The following is a 15,850-nucleotide window of genomic DNA, read 5'->3' as shown; positions in this document are numbered from 1 at the left end:
TCAGCCCTGTGGGGTAAAGGGGTCCCACTGGGGGCCAGGGGGACTCAGAGCACGTGGTGCCAGGGGTGGGGCGGCCGTGCCTGTTTCTCTGCAGCCGGCAGCCCGGCCTGTCGCAGCCGATAACCGAGGAGGGAGGGCGTGCACTGGTCAAGCCCTCCTGCACCTAGGGCCAGTGCCGGTGCTGGGCACACCTCATCACACGTCCTCGTCATGGCCCCAAGGGCCCGTGGCCATTACCCACCTGTGCTGCAGACAAGAAGGGGTGCCAGTGCCAGGAGGGACGTGTCCCCCCCCCCCAGAACCAGTGCTGTTTGGGCCGGGCCCATGGCTGGCCCCTTCCCCCCGGCTCCAGGGATGGCGCATTCCAGGTCCTGAAGTTCTTCCATGTCCGAGCTCCAGGGCACGCCACCCTTCAGTGAGTGGGCAGGGGCTGCGTCCCGTGGTGTGCACGAGTGACCTGAGACCCGAGGGAACCGAGACTCTGCCCAGGCAGGGCGCGTGGCCGGTGCTGGGGCGGATGGGACCAGCCGAGACCTTCCGTGGCCGTGAGCCCCCCCTCCCCCACCGGGCATCCACCGGGAAGAGTCCCGTGGCCTCTGTGAGGGTCCCATCTTTTCTGGGACAGGATGGGACCTGCCGTGGCTGGATCAGGACCCGAGAGGGTGCCTTTGGGGGACGGCTGAACCGAGAGCGCCCCGTGTGGGCGGGGGGTCTCTCGTCACATCTTGTGCAGGGATCCCGAGCCCGGGTGCGTTTACAGACGGCAAAGTGCATGCCTGACACCCGTGCCCTGGCCGGGCCCTTGGGCACCTGGCGGAGGCCACGTCCGCACCCATGGGCCCTGGGGACGGTGGGTGCCCCTGGGAGCCAGGACCCTGGCCGCTGCTTCCCTGAGGACCCACGTGCCTGCTGTGCAGGGCGGTTAGACTGCTTGTCAGGTGAGCACTCCGGGTCACCACGAGCCGCCAGGTTCTCTGCCTTCTCTCCGGCGTCTTCCTTTCTTTTGGACACTCTGTTCCTGGTTCTTTCACGTGTCCCAGCGTGCCAGCCCCCGTGTCTGGCCTCTGGTGCAGCTCGCTGCTCCCCCGCTTGTTCGCCTGTGTGATGGGGACAGCCGGTGTGTGTGCGTGTGGTGCAGCGTGGGTGGTGTGTAAGGACTTGCTGCTGTCCCTGTCATCAGTGAAGGCTTTGGTGGGGGACCCCTGACCTCCTTCCATGCCCGCATCGCTCCCACGGGGGCGGGTGGGGGGCAGTGTGAAAGGGTGCAGAGGGTGGGGCTATGTAGGGGACATGCCCACCAGGTGGTCCTGGGCGGGAGCCTTCCGCTCTCGGGGCCTTGGTGCCCGGAGGGGCTCCTCAGCCCACCAGTTCCTGTTCTCCAAGATGATGGAATGTCGTCCACACTCCGGAGTCAACTTCCGCGCCTGGGCAGGTGGGCTGGGGGCGGGGCAAGGTCACAGCAGGAGGCGCTTTTGGCTCCTTGGAGCGGGGTGGCTGCTGATGAACGCACCCAGCAGTTAGGAACGGGCTCCCTCCGTGTGCGGCCCCGGCCAGGCCAGGAGACCGGAGGCGGTACTGACAGGTGGGCTTGCTTCCTGCCTCCCTTGAGCTCCCAGCCCTCGGTGGCTGGGGGTGGGGGGCTCCCAGGAGGAAGCGTCTGTGAGAACGAGTGGGGGTGGGGCAGTGCACAGGCGCAGGAAGGGCTCCGTGAGCCCCGGGGTCAGCGCTTGCAAAGGCCCTGGGGTGACTGAGGGTCCTGGTGGCGAGTGTGTGCTCCAGGGTGGTGTGTGCTTGCTGCCGGGTCCGTGGGGACAGGTCAGCGGCACGAGGATGGAGAGGACGGGTCCTCTCCAGTGACGCTGGGAGGTCCAGCCTCTCGTGGGGGCGAGCGGGTGGGGACCCAGGCCTTCCTCGGGGTGAGCCCCTGCCCGTGCGGCTCGTCAGGCATTCACGTTACAACTTGGGCACTGGGTCGGCAGGTGGGGGCGGGGCCTCACCCGGGCTCTGCACTCTCAGGGGCTCCTGCTGAGCCTGCGGGCTGGACCCAGGCCCCACTGTGAGCGGTGAGGCCCTGTCCCTCCCGGCCTGGGGACACCAGCAGTGCCGGTGGCCTTTGGGGCCTCACAGCCCAGCCACGACCCCCCCCCCCCTTTTCTGAGGGGAAGTCAATTTCAGATTCACAATTAATCCCGAGTTCTTGCTTTTTTTCCGTGTGTGTGTGTGTGTGGCAGGCTTACTGATTGACAGCTGAGCCGGACCTGAGTGTATGTGATTTTTTTATCATTCTTGAGCCCTTGGAGGGCAGACAGGTGTGAGGCTGCTTCGAAACCCTTCCCCATTGGCTGTGTTGAGGGCCCGGGGCCCAGGCTGGGGGGGATCTGGGCGTGTCTGCCTGGGCCGGCCTGTTCCAGGCGGTGGAGGCGCCGAGCCCTGGGGACCGCAGACTCTGCAGGGACGGCCCCCCAGGCCCAGCCAGCTCCTGGCTCAGCGTGGCCTTTCCAGGTGGAGGGCGGGCTGCTGGGCCAGACCTGGGTGACGGTGTACCCGGGGGGGCCACCGTCCTGTGCCCGGTGAGCAGCGTCACAGAGAAGTTGGGGGGAGTGAGAAGTGAGCCACGGAAACCTCGGATTGGCCTTAAGGGGTCTGCGAGGGGAGCGCCAGGGCTGGGAGCAGCACCCCAGGGTGAGGGAGGGCTCGCTCAAAGGCCTGGAGCGGCTGGAGCTGGGAGGCCGGGGCATGGGTGCGAGGAAAGGCTGCCGCCAGAAGGGAACGGGAGTGGGGTGGTCCTGGGTGGTGACTGTCCGGCGGCAGAATCCGTTCACGTGGGCGGAAGTTGCCAGTGCTGCGTCAGGGGATGAGCTCCCCGACCCCGGAGGTGTGCAAGCAGAGGGAGCCCTGGTGGCAGGGGCTCCATAAGGACGCCGGGGTGAGGATTTCATTCGTGATGGACGCTGAGCTTACTTCCAGCTGTCACGCTGTGGCTCTGCGAGCCCCCCTCCGGGAGCAGCGAGACTAGGAAATGTAGATCAGTAGGCGAGAGCCGCCGTCTCCCGCCCGTCTGTCATGCCGCCTGCCGTGCTCCGTCTTCGTGGGATGCGGCTTCCCCGGGCCGCCGGGGGGCCTGCCGGCGGAGGACCGCTTTGTTCCCCGGCAAGCAGGGCCCGGCGGGCCTGCACCTCGGAGCGGGGAGGTTTTTAATCATCTCTGTCTCTGAGACGCTCCCCGTCCCCCCGTGGGCCACGTCCCTCCTCACATCTCCATGGCTTTAATCTCCAGCAAAAGAAAACTGGGGCAGCCCGGCCGGCGGCAGCTGTGCCGGGAGCGGAGAGAGTGCTGTGGTGGCCAGCGTGCTGACCCGAGATTAACCAGGCTAACGGCTGTGCCGGCAACCAGGGGGGGCTCTCGGGTCACCTGCCGGGGTTCCCATGGCAACGCGAGGGTTGGGAGCAGTTCCCAGGGACAGTGAGTGAAAGGAGGTTTGCTGTGCAGGAAAATGCAGTGTCTGGGGGAGTCCCTGGGGAGGGGGCCCTGTCTCCCCCACCCCCACCCCCGCAGGGGGACCCTCGTGTCCTTGTTGCTCATGCATTTGTTTTGAAGAACTCTGGGCTGCTTTCAAACACATGTACTCTCACGGACAAGCAGCAGACACAGCTTTGTTAGGCAGGGCCCAGCGGGGGGGGCCGGGGTGTTAACAACGAAAACTGTGTGGTTTGCAGACCGGCTCCAGCTGTCTCAGCCTCCCCACCCACTGTCCTCGGCTCTGCCCTTGGCCACCGTTGGGGGGGCGTCCGGACAGCTGCTCCACCAGCCTGCTCTTGTCCTGGGGTGGCCCCAGCAGCCGCCCCCGGCTGGTGGCTGGCGTCAGGTCGCTCTCTAAGGAGCCCGTGGGACAGAGCCCCGCCCCGCCCCAGCACCCGGCCACCCTCCAGGTTACTGCCCGGGCAGGCCCTCGGTCGGCGGCTGGAGGTGGTCCCCGGCTGGGTTTGAATGACCCCCGTCGACGGGCAGCTCCTGGGTGGGCCTCCTAGGCCTGCAGTACCCTGCCTGAGTCATTCCCAAGAGCAGGAACGAGTTTTCGGGGTGCGAGGAAGCCCCACGTCTGAGCGCTGTGGGGCACGGTGGCGGCAGCCCCTGGGAGGACCTACGGAAACCCCAGACCTGGGGGTGCGGGGGCAATGTCATAGCACCCCTCTTTGAGGACCTCGAACCCCACTGATTTCTGCCTTTCTCTCTGTTGCTGCCACAGGTCATCTTGATCCTGACCAAGTATTACCACGTGGAGTCAGAGAAGGTTCTGGAAAGCTCTCTGTGGCGGTAAGTCAGCCCCAGGGGCGTGTCTCCCGTGCGTCTCCAGAGGCGGCCGCATCGCTGCGCGGGGGCGGCCCTGCCACTCCGCTGTGGCTCGGAAACACAGACGGCGGACGCTGACTGCGCCCCCTGGCGGGCGCGGGAGAGCAGAGCGCTGCTGCGCGTTCTTGCCGGTGCGCTCCGTCGCTGTCCCGCCCGGAGGAAGGGGCGGGCGTGGCGTGAATTGGGGTCTGCTCCGTTTCCTTGGCTCCCCCTCCGAACCGCAGGTGCGGCCCCCAGAGCCCACCGGCCCTGCGGACGGCCCATCATCCAGGCGGCTGCCTTTCCTCCGGGCTCAGCCCAGGAGCTCGGGAAATAAATAATGCTGGTCGTCGTCGACAGAGGCGATCTCTTTACCTGTGAAACGTGAATTTGGTCATTGTGGGGATTGTCATCCTCAACAGTTACACGTGCTCACCCGGGAGGGGGAGGGGGCACCCAGCGCCCTGGGCTGTGGCCTCAGAGATTCCCTCGGGCGAGTCCCCGCCTGCCCGCTCGCCCCTCCCTCGTTCCCATAGACCCATTTTGGTCTCCAGCACATGTCTTCGAGTAATAATTAATTCGTTTTTCTATTCGAAATCCGTTTAAAAACCCCACCCAAACCTGCCGGTCGGGACTCCTGGTTGCAGGCCTGTCACCGAGAGCTGACTGATTTCCGGCGGGGGCCGCGCTGGCCCTCGGGGAGGTGTCCCCACGGGGCTCCAGGAGGCGGTGGAGATGGCACCTCGGCTGAGTCCTTCCTGTGCTGCGTGAGGAACGGCCACCTCGGGCCGGCCAGGGTGGTCGCTCAGGTGCTCGAGAGGCGGAGGTCGGGGCGGGGCCCCTTTGGCGGGCCAGAGTCCTCTCGCCCCGCACCCAGGTACCCGCCCCAGCCTCTTCCTCCTTCCTCCTCCTCCTCCTCCTCAGTGTGGGCTGGCCTCCCAGGCTCTCTGGCCTGCCTGCTCCTCCAGTTCCCTCTCCAGCCTCAGGGGACAGAGCCACCGACAGATGGTTCCCTGCTGTGTCTACCGAGGAGAGGTGGGGGGCTGCTTTCAGGCAGCCCCTCGGCTCCGGGAGGGGCCGTTGGTCGCTGGGACGAAGCGGAAGCTGGGGTGGGCCTTGCACTCCTGGTGTGCAGTCTCCCTGCCGCTCTTTGTGGGTCCATGTTCCAGGCATGGTGTTGGGGGAGGCTCCCCGGAGGGCCGGCCTGGGGAGGGGCCCCCTCTTGCTAGGTGGATGGTCCGAGGCTGGGTCCCCTCGGCGGCAGAGTGGACAGAGACACTTGAGTCTTGCCCCCCCGCCCAGGCAGGACCCCGAACACCCCCTTTGGCCCCACTCCCGCGTGTCGGGGAGTCGGAAAGGCCGAGGTCTGCAGTGGCCGAGCCGTCTAGGAGGCCAGGCCCCCCGAGGCATCTCAGCGCATGGCTGGCTGGAGGCCGGAAATGAGATCGGCTCACAGGACGTCTGAATGAGGGGTGGTCCTTGCTGGGGTGCCCTGTGCTGATACAGCACGGTTGGCTGTAGTCAGGGTTGGCTGCAGGCCCTAGGGGGGGCTGGGGGCGCGGCTGACCTGGCCAGCCTCATGGCCCGGGGACCCGGACTCCTCGTTCAGAATTCTTCAGAAGCAGGCTGGGGGCGCCTGACCCTACCCCTAACTCTAGGGGGGCCCCTCCTGCCCCTGAGAGCCGCAGTCTCCTTACCCAAGAAATGGGGATAGACACCCCTGAGTGGGAGGCTGTGAGCGCTGCACCAGATCACCTCCGATGCACCCCCAGACCGCTGCGCCCCCAGAGTCTAATTTTTTGCCAGAGTTTGATCTCCCTCGTCCCTACTCATCACTGTCTGTCCATGCAGACGTCCTGCCCCTTTGTTAAACACACGTGCAGTCCTGGCTGGCGTAGCTCAGTGGATGGAGCGTGGGCTGCGAACCAAAGTGTCGCAGGTTCGATTCCCAGTCAGGGCACATGCCTGGGTTGCAGGCCATGACCCCCAGCAACTGCACATTGATGTTTCTCTCTCTCTCTTTCCCTCCCTTTCCTCTCTAAAATAAGTAAATAAATAAAATCTTCAAACAAACAAACACAAAAAACACATGCGGAGGCACCAGTCGCTCCGGGAAGGGTGTCCCACGTCCCCACCGTCGGGCGCAGGAGTTCTCTTCGTGGATCTTTCCTCCGCGGCAACGTCTGCACAGCCGGACACGGTGCGGAGGTCCACCGGCTGCTTCTTCTGACGCGTGTTGCGTCACAACTGCGTCACGTCTGCGTCACGCCAGCGTCACCCTGTTGGCGGGCGCAGACCGGACCCTGGACCTGATTCGTTGTAATGCTCGGCGGGGATGCTGCCGTTGCGAATTCAGGCGCGGCCTTTGCCTTCTCGTTCTGTGCCTGGGACGGGTCCCGGGAGCTGCGTCACTGAGCTGGCGCGCTCGCGCAGACCTACGGCGGGCCGGGTGCAGCCCGCGCCCCCTGCCGGACCGCTGCCCGCGCGCCCACCCGAGGGCCCGGACGACGGGGGCGGTGTTTTCAGTTGCGTCGCCTCGAGGCCTCGTGAGGGTGGGCGGTGCCCTGTGTTCACCACTCCCCTCATTTTCTCTGGGGTCATTACCTGCTCAGCCACCCTCTTTGTCTCGGGACTTGTGTGCGTGTCGCGCAGAATGGCAGGGACGCCGCCCGCCCTGCCTGCTGTTTAAGGCCCGCGTGGGTGGAGGCGAGCAGTGCCCGGCCCGGAGGACGCGCATCCAGCCGCCAGGCCTTCCGGGCACTCACGGTGCAGACAGACACCTCCAGTGTCGGTGTGATATTTCCACCTGGGAAGTGGCTCTCTGGAATCTGACCGAATGCGTGTTTCATTGTCCTGCAGTCCGCGGGCCGTGTGGGCAGTCCCCCCTCACCCAGAGCCCGCTGGCTGGCTTTCTTCTGGGTTTCAGGGGTGGTCCTCCACTCACACTCTGGGCCCCTTTGAATCAGTGCATGAGGGGGACGGAGGGAGAGGGCCCCCGCCCCCTCCAGGGCAGCTGCTGGCAGGCATCAGCGTGGGGAGTGCCCGGAGCCGCCCCCTCCCGCACGTCCCCTCTGCAGCTCCCCGGGACTCACAGCGGCTGGAGGAGAGCGTCCTCCCACACCTGCCCGTCCATCCGTGGGGGCCCCGGGGGCCGCAGCAGCTCACACCCACAGGGCCTGCTCTCTTACCCACCTGGAGGCCACGAGTCCCAGGTCGAGGTGTGGGCAGGTCAGCTCCCGAGGCTCTGCGGCGGGACCCCGCCTGCCCCTCCCAGCTCCTGGTGGCTCCCCGAGTACCTTGTGGACCTGGGTCCCTGTCTCCATGTGCCCACAGCCTTCTCCTCTGTGTGTTCCCGATGAGGACACTTGTCCCTCAGTTTAGGGCTGCCCCCAGGAACTCAGGGTGGTCTCATCTCGGGGTCTCCAACTTAGTCTGCAGAGACCCCTTTTCCGAAGGAGGCCGTGGCACAGTGTCTGGGGTCACGACCGGCACAGTTGTTTTGACCCCACTGTGCCGCTCACCACACACAGCACGTCATCAAACTCTCGAGACACCACCTGGGTCTAACTTCCCAAACGGCTCTGGCACCTGCCGCACCTGTGCCCGTCTCCCCATCCCCTCTGCGGCCACGCTCCCTCTCCAGCTTAGCGGGGTCCCAGCGGCTCCTTCACCTCCCCCACCCGCCCCCTTACAGGGCCCGAGGGGCTTGAGATGCACCCGATGCCGTCTTGTCCTGCTTACCCCTCCTTGGGAGGTCCCCGTGGCAGGCACCTGTGATCCCCAAGCTCCCCGTCCCAGCCCAGGAAGGGGGTGCCGTGGGCAGAGCCAGAGGCCACTGGGACACGCGGACGAGGCTGTGGACACTCTCCGTCAGTCCGAGGGGTCTGCACCGGCGCCCGCCTGCTCCTCGGAGAGCTGCGTGGGTGTCAGGGAAGGTAAATGGTGTCTGGGACACAGAAAACCAGACCTCAGTGGTCCGTAACGCCCCGGGGCTCCCGCACTCCCTGGCACGGGGCATCGCAGTTCCTCCCACCGCTCAGGGCTCTCACTGCCAGGCCTGGGGGCCGGTGGGGGGGGGGCAACAGGAAACGAGGGGCTCCCAGGGGGGTCCGACAGAGCAGGGGTCTGGGAGCGTCCTGAGCCAGAGAGACAGGTGATTGCGGCCCACCCGCCGCAGGGCAGGGCCTGGGACTGTCTGGCCCCACACCGAGTGGAAAGGGCAAAGGGCAGCCCGGCCCCACGGCCCTGCGTGCACTGTGCGGGCACCACCCACCCCCGGGCAGCATGGAAGCCTGTGTGCCTGCCGGTCCGACCTGGGCCGGGGTGTCGGCCGGGGCAGCCTCGACAGCGCCGGGGGTCGGGGCAGGTCCAGTGTTTGTTCCGAGCGACCCATCCCTCCGGGCGGGGCGGGGCGGTGGTTCCGTCCCCCCGTCCTCACTCGGGTCACGGCATCCGTAAGGGACACCGAGGGTGCAGAATGCAGACTAACCCATGCCGGGTGCCCGCACGTCAGACACCCTCGAGGTCCCCAGCTCATCCATCTCAGCGTTTTCTCCCTCCCCGGCCGCCTGAGAAGTTACTTCGGGGTCACGTGATGGGCCTGGCCCAGGAGGGGGGAGGGGGGCAGGGAGCAATAGGGGCGGGCGATGCCAGAGAGGTGTAGGTCTGCCGCTGTTCCAATGCGGGACCTGGCCGGCCCAGTGGCGCCCCCTGGCTGCGGTGGGCGTGAATTTCCTAACGTTTGGAGCCTCCGCCTCTTAAGGAGTAACCGCCACCGACTCCGGCGGGGCCCCACCCTCCTCCCTCCTGCCACCCCCGCGCCCGGCCGCTGCACACCCGGAAGTCACCCTGCCTCGAATTGGCGTATGTGTTAAACACACACGCGTGTGTGTCCACAATCAGCGTGTTCTGCCGTTGAGCACGCCTCAGAGATTGACATAAATGGCATCACGCTGCCTTTTGAAACTGGGTTTCTCCTCCCAGCGTGGCTGCAAGGGTTCGTCGCTGGTGGATTTACAGGCCGCTCCCGCTGCAGGAGCCTGCGGTGTACCCCCCCACCCCCGCCGCCCCTCCAGGCTCAGGGACCATCCAGCGTGCCTCCCCCCTCCCCCCCACCCCTGTCTCCGGTCTGCAGAGCGAGCCCTGCTCCAGGCCTGGGGATCGTCAGACTCTGAACGTCCGCACCCAGGTGCGGGCGGGAACGCGGCTCAGTGTCGCCTTGGCCCGGCCGCGCCTCCCCCTTCCTCCCGAGGACGAGCCTGCCTTCCTGCGTTCTCCAGCTGTTCCGGTCTCCTCCCCCGGGACCTGCCTGTTCGTGTCTCGTGCTTGTCTCCTTCTGCTGGGTTCTCTCTTTTTAATCATTGTTTTGTTCACCCTCACCTGAGGGTATATATATTTTTAATTGCTGTCGGAGAGCGGGTGGGGGAGGTGGGAGAAGGCAGGGAGAAGCGTCAGTGTGGGAGAGGAACAGTGACTGGTTGCCTCCTGGGTGCACCCTGACCCCCGGACTCAGCCCCGCAGCCTGCGTGCGAGCCCTGGCTGGGGGTCAGCCCCATGGCCCCTCTGTCTGCGGGCCGGTGCTCCAACCCACGAGCCACACCGGCCGGGGCAGGACGCGTTCGCGTGGTTGGTTCTTAAACCCTGCTTCTCTCGTGTGAGTAGCCCAGTCCTCACCAGGACCTCAGTGTCAGGACGCGTCTGGGGCTCCTGCCACGTGCTGTCCGTTCTTCCCCTGCACCTAAGGGTGTCTCAGAGGGCAGCTCTCAGAACAGGGTGTCTGCAGGGCGGCGTGCCAGCCGCTCTCGTGGCACAGTGCTGGGCCACAGGCTGCGCTCAGGCTCTGCGGCCCGGCCGGTGCGGGTTCTCACCCTCTGGGCGCGGTGGCTCCAGAGGGGGTGGGGGAGGGGGTGAGGACTGCAGGCCAGACCATCCGTATCTTCTCTGGGACCCGAGCCTGCAGGCGGAGGCCCCCCCAGGATGTGCTGCTCTACAAAGGGCACCGGGCACCAGGGCCAGCCCAGCCCCATAAGCATGGTGACGGGTTCTGCTCATGTCCAGGGGGCTGGGCCTCCAGCGGGTCCAGCCCAGACCAACGGGGGGGGGGGGTGGAGGGGGGACACAGTAATGTGTGAGAGTTAACAGCAGCCCCAGGGGGTCAGAGGCGGTGCCGGTGAGCAGGTGTTCTGCGGTCCCTGATGGTTGGCGCCTGCGCTTAGGTGGAGGGAGGTGGACCGGCCTCATCGCAGGCGGACGTGCCGCGTCTCTGACATGCTGCAGGCGCACCGACCCCTCCCGGGGAAGCCTGCGCGGGCGGCGTTTCCCGCCTCGCCTGGTTTTTATCTTATTGTTGCCCCGCCGAGCGTTTCCGGGGGTGGGCGCCCCCTGGAGCTGGCGTTCGGGGTCTCCAAGGCACCCCTGTTCAGACCGTGGTGTTTGCCTCAGGCTTGCTTCCATTGTGGCTTTTCTCTCTGGTGTTTTAAAAAAAAAATCCTTCCCCAAGAACACGTTTGTATTGATTTTAGAGAGAGAAGGAGGGGGAGGAGGGAGAAGGAGAGAGAGAGAAACACTGATGTGAGAAACATGGATCGATTGCCTTCCGTAGGCTCCTGGACCCTCAGGGATCGGACCTGCAGCCTAGGCGTGTGCCCTGACCGGGAATCGAACTGGTGGCTTTGGTGCATGGGGACGGTGGGCCAACCAGCGGACCGCGGGGCCGGGGCTTCTCTCTCCTTTTCGAACTCGGAATTCCAGCAGGACGCGTTGAAGGCAGAACCTGAGCCCACGGGGGCCTCTGGAGGTTTGCTGATGAAAGGAAGCATCGAGGCCCTCTCTGCGGAGGCGGCAACAGCCAGGGGTGGGGGCGTCCCCAGAGCTGAGCCCCGGTCGCTGGGCAGTCGCACATCAGGGCAGTTGCACAGCAGGTCACAGCGTCAGGGTGAGCAGGGTCCCCGTGGGCGGACAAGGCCGAGCCCTCACAGCCCCAGTCTGCAGACGGAAAACTCGGAGAGAGCGCTCCTCCGCCCCCCCCCCCCGCCACCCGCCCCGGTGGCCCAGAAAGGGAGGCCGCTGGAGAGGGAGCCTCGGACTGTCGTACTGCCCCCACTGGGCTGGCGCAGGCCCTGGGCTCCCCTGCGGGTCGGTGCCCCAGACTGTGGGTCTCGGTTGCGGTTCCGGCTGGGCGACCCCCCGGCCCCGCCCACACACCGAGCCTGACGCGATCGCAGGCTGCTGTGAAGACGGCAGCAGACGGCGTGCGCCAAACGCCCGCACAGAGTAGGCGCCAGCCAGGGGCCGGCTGCCCCCCTGCATCCACGCCTCCCAGGGTCCGTTTTGCCCCAGCTGCCTCCTCCGCCCGCCCCCGGCAGCCGCCCTGTGTGCCTGCGCCCACGTCACCGCGGAGAGCCGAGTCTGGTGCAAACAGGACTCCGAGCGGAGGGCGACTGGGAGAGGGCTGACCTCAGGGCTGTCAGGGTGTGCGTCACTTAATAAACGAGTCAGTTTGAACCAGCAGTGTGACGAGATCAGGATCCGAGGCGTTGAGGTGCCCGTAAAACGCGTAGGGGCAAGATCTGGGCGGCTGAGGGGTCATAGGACATTCCGGGACGTCCCCCAGGGTGCCCGGCCCTCCAGCCTCCCCTGCTGTCTGACCCCAATGCCTGCCCTTCCTCGGGCCCTGGCTCCCGGCCCGTGCTCTGGGGACCCCTTCCAGGCAGTGGTGCCGACTGTCTTCTCTGCAGGAGGACGTCCCCCCCACCCCTGCACTCTCCCTCCCCTTGCCCTTCCCTCTGCCCTCCCTCCATCCACCATCCACCCACCACCCATCCACCCAGCCCTGCATCCGGGCTCTCGGGTTGAGTGCGCTATGGTAAATGGCCCCCAGGGCTCACAGTTCAGTAGGGGCACAGATAGGCAGACAGCCCGGAGTGATGGCAGGTCATCTGACTGTGATGGGGCCGAGGAGGCCAGGGAAGCTGTGAACACTCCCATTCTGTCGAGTAGAGGACGTGGGAATCAGGGAAGACTTCCTGGAAGAAGCTCCATCTCCGGGCCCCAAGCACCACCGTGTTCCCCTGTTCCAGGGCAGCTCTCCCCCACCCCCCACCCGCCCCCACCCTGTGCCTCCCACGTGGCCTCGGCCACAGCGGCTTCTCGGGTGCGCGCACCCTCCCCACTGGCAGCACTCATGCTGCCAGCCCGCCCAGTCCGTGTGCAGCGGGCGCCCAGACCCTTGGTTACCTGCGGCTGCAGGACGGGGCCGCCCTGCCGGCCTCAGCAGGTGATGGGAACATGCCGGCCCACTGTGTCCCGGCCAGGCCCAAGTCCGGGCTTCCCGAGTGGGACCTGCCCTTAGGGAGCCCACCCGCCTGGGCTCACCCGTGTGGTGTCCTCCGTTGGTGGTTCCCTCCCTCCTCTCCCTGCAGCCTCCTCCCTTGCCCCACTCCTGCGGCCCCCGGCCCTGGGAGAGCTCTCCGGGCGAAGACGGCAGCACACAAGTGCGCGGGCTCCCGGCTCCTCCGACCTGCCCTGGCGGTGCCCGAGCTAAGCAGAGCCTTAGTCCTGAGTTGAGCGGCCCCCCCACCCCCGCCCCAAGGTTTGCAGGGGCTCTGCTTTGCCTCGCAGTGACAATGCCCACCCAGCCCACACTCAGAACGTCCGAGGCGTGGCTTCCCGACCCTCCCGGTCCTCCCTCGGCCTTTCTCGGAGAGGGCAGGCAGCGGCGCAGCGGGGAGGGGCAGCCCGTGGGCTCTGCCGCGGTGCTCCGGCCCCTGGGCCTGCGTCTCGCCAAGGCCGGTCTCCCTGGATGCGATTCTCTGATACTCGCCTCAGGAGACCTGACGCTTCTGCCTCGAGGGCTCTCTGCCCCCACCTCCATCTGGGGAGGACCACCCCATGGGCCTCTGCATCCCTTACCTCCGGGCCTTGGCAGCCGCATCCTCAGTGACCCCGCCCTGCTTCCCCTGTCCCCTGCCCCGCCCTGGGCTCAGGTGTCCCCTCCCCTGGGTCAGGCACCTGCTCTGGGCTGTCCCAGACCCTGCTCCTCCCTCCTGGGGCGGGGCTTCCTGTGCCTGCAGCGGCAGGGGCTCAGGAGCAGGGGGGGGGGGGGGGGGGCGCTGAGCGAGTGGAAGCCCACTGAGTAAGCACTGAGGCTGCCCTTGCACAGGGGCGCGTGATAAGGGCGCCGCTCGCGTCCTCTACAGAACTCTCTCCCAAAAAACAGCTTCTTAAGAAAGTTACAGTATTTACAAGATCTCCGTAGGCATTTTGGAAACTGTAAAATAAATGAAGTATAAAAACAGCTCTCCATGTGAACCCACTGTTACTGTTTGAGACGGATATTCTCGCCAGTTTTCCTAAGATGCAAATAGATTCAAGCTTTATACATTTTGAGTCCCACTGTAACACTATGCATGAAACGTTTCCCTACGCCCCTGCGTGTTTTCGGAGGCCCTATTTTTAGTGGCCGTGTCGCGCATGCTCCGCGGAGGGAGACATCGGATTCTCGCGTTCCGACACCGGCGTCCTGCCAGCCCCGCGGGGGAGGGGAAGGTGCGCGGAAACGCGTGGCGAGCGTCGTTCCCACGCCTCTCATTGTGCTCCTAGGGTTGCACCGGGCGTGGGACGAAGTTCGGAACAGGGTGTAGGATGAACTCGACAGCGTGGACTTGCTCCCCCGCATGTCGGGCTACAGGGTGCGCGGCGGAGGGTTCCCTCGGAGGCCGACATCGATGGCGCCGGGGAGCGGGGACATTTAGTGGGAGGAGCTAAATGCGAGGGGACCTGCCTCCCCTCCTGGGGCAGCTGCACCCCCAGCCAGGGGGCAGCTGGGGCAGCAAGGCAAGGGGGGCTGCTGGCCTACAGGTCCCGTGACCGGGTACACGTCCCTGAGCTTGACCACCCCAAGCCTGACACCCCGCGGTGTGCCGGGCGCTGTGTTTAGGTGTCGGAGATTCGGGGGAACGAGCACAGCCCGGGCGCCTGGCGTCCGGAATCGCCGCAGCCCTGGGAGGACGGAGAACCCAGGATGGCGCCCCCCAGGGTGTGTGCCGGGGGACACGGCTGCGCCTTGGGGCCGTGGCGCCAGCCTACAGGGCATGCCCTTTCCCAGGGCATGCTGGGAAATGGGTTCTGAAGGATGAAGAGCAGCGCACCAGGCAGAGAGGGGTGGGTGGAGCCGGGGAAAGGAAGCGCCCAGGGTGTGGGGGACCCCGGGGTAAGCCCCCGGCTGGAGCGTAGAGGGACGCACTCATTTTCTCTTGCTGTGTAACAAGTCACCGTATACTCAGCGGCTTCACACAACGCAGGTTCATCATCACACACACGGTCTGGGCGGCAGGAGTCTCACGTGGGTCTCACAGCCAGAGTCACGGTGCTGACTGGGCAGCGCCCCTTCCCTGGACTCCAGGGGGAAACCCCTTCCCTTGCCTTTCCCGCCTCCAGCCCCACTCCCACACCCACCCCATTCCCCAGCTCCCAGCCCACCCTGCACCTTCACAGCCCTGGGGGCTCACCCTCTCTGGCCCTTTCGCTTTCCCACTCTTCCTGTGGCCAGAGCCCGGAAGCTTCTCCCTCTCAGGGACCCTGCGGTCTTGGAGCTCTTAACTGAATAACGTCAGCAAAGTCCCCCTTGCCCATGAGGTAGCCTGCAGCCAAGCCCCAGGCGTAGGGCGAGACCACCTTAGGGCCCGTTGCTGCGCTGACCACGCAGGGCGTGAAGGCATCCGGGACAGTGGCCCTCCAGCCGTCTCCGTGTCTCTGGTCAAGGGGGGGGGGGGCTGACTGGGACGCCAACACTGGACCTAAGATATTAAGAGACAGTTTCAGGTGATTGAAGTCTGTAAACATTCCTCGAGCACCTGAGCCCTTTGCTGGGCCTCAGAGTTGGCCACGAAGGGGACCCACCTTGCCAGAGACCCGGGGGGGGGGGAGAGACGGAGGCAGGCGGCCAGCACCTAGTGCTGAGGAGCCTGCAGGGGAGGGTGAGTGGGCGTTTCGGAGGAGGCGGCGGCGTCTGAACTGGGCTTTGAAGGATGAAGAGGAGTTTTCCAGGCTGACGGGCAGGGCAGAGGCGTTCTAGACAGAGGAGACATCGTGGGCAGAGACACGGAGGTGTGGGGAGCCTGGTGGCCCCCGGCTGGTGGGGGCCAGACCTGGGAAGTGTGGAGCGGTGACGTGCGGCGTGAGCAGAGGATGTGGGGCCCTGGGCTGCTGAGTCGGAGGTGCCGGCCAGGCCGGCCTCCTGTGCCAGCCGGGGGGTGGGCCTCTGCCCTGTAGGCGGCGGGGAGCCGTGCATGGCTGTGGGGCAGGGAGCAGTCACGTGGCTGCCGCATGCGGAGGGGCAGGGAGGATGCAGTCTCGGGTGGAGGGAGGCACGGTCAGGCAGCCGGCTGGGCAGAACAAGGGGGCAGGGGGCACTGGACCAGGAGTTTGACCACAAAGCCCCCTCTCCCTGGCCCTCCTGGACCCTGTGGAGTGCAGGGCCCGGTTCCCTGTGGTCCCCAGAGGGGCTGGGTCTGCGTGGGAC

At 66.2% G+C, this 15,850-nt stretch overlaps 1 protein-coding gene across 1 annotated transcript in view; it reads left to right on the top strand.

Moving 5' to 3' along the window:
* The window catches only part of SORCS2 (sortilin related VPS10 domain containing receptor 2), a 217,333-nt gene that overhangs the window by 98,784 nt on the left and 102,699 nt on the right, over positions 1–15,850 (top strand). Inside the window, exon 2 of the mRNA XM_036018489.1 lies at positions 4,247–4,314. Within this exon, the coding sequence (XP_035874382.1) occupies positions 4,247–4,314 (68 nt within the window). The remainder of the gene's footprint in view (positions 1–4,246; positions 4,315–15,850) is intronic.

The sequence above is a fragment of the Phyllostomus discolor genome, chromosome 1, assembly GCF_004126475.2.
Source record: "Phyllostomus discolor isolate MPI-MPIP mPhyDis1 chromosome 1, mPhyDis1.pri.v3, whole genome shotgun sequence".
Classification (NCBI taxonomy): Eukaryota; Metazoa; Chordata; class Mammalia; order Chiroptera; family Phyllostomidae; genus Phyllostomus; species Phyllostomus discolor.
This window is presented reverse-complemented; position numbering and strand designations above follow the sequence as displayed.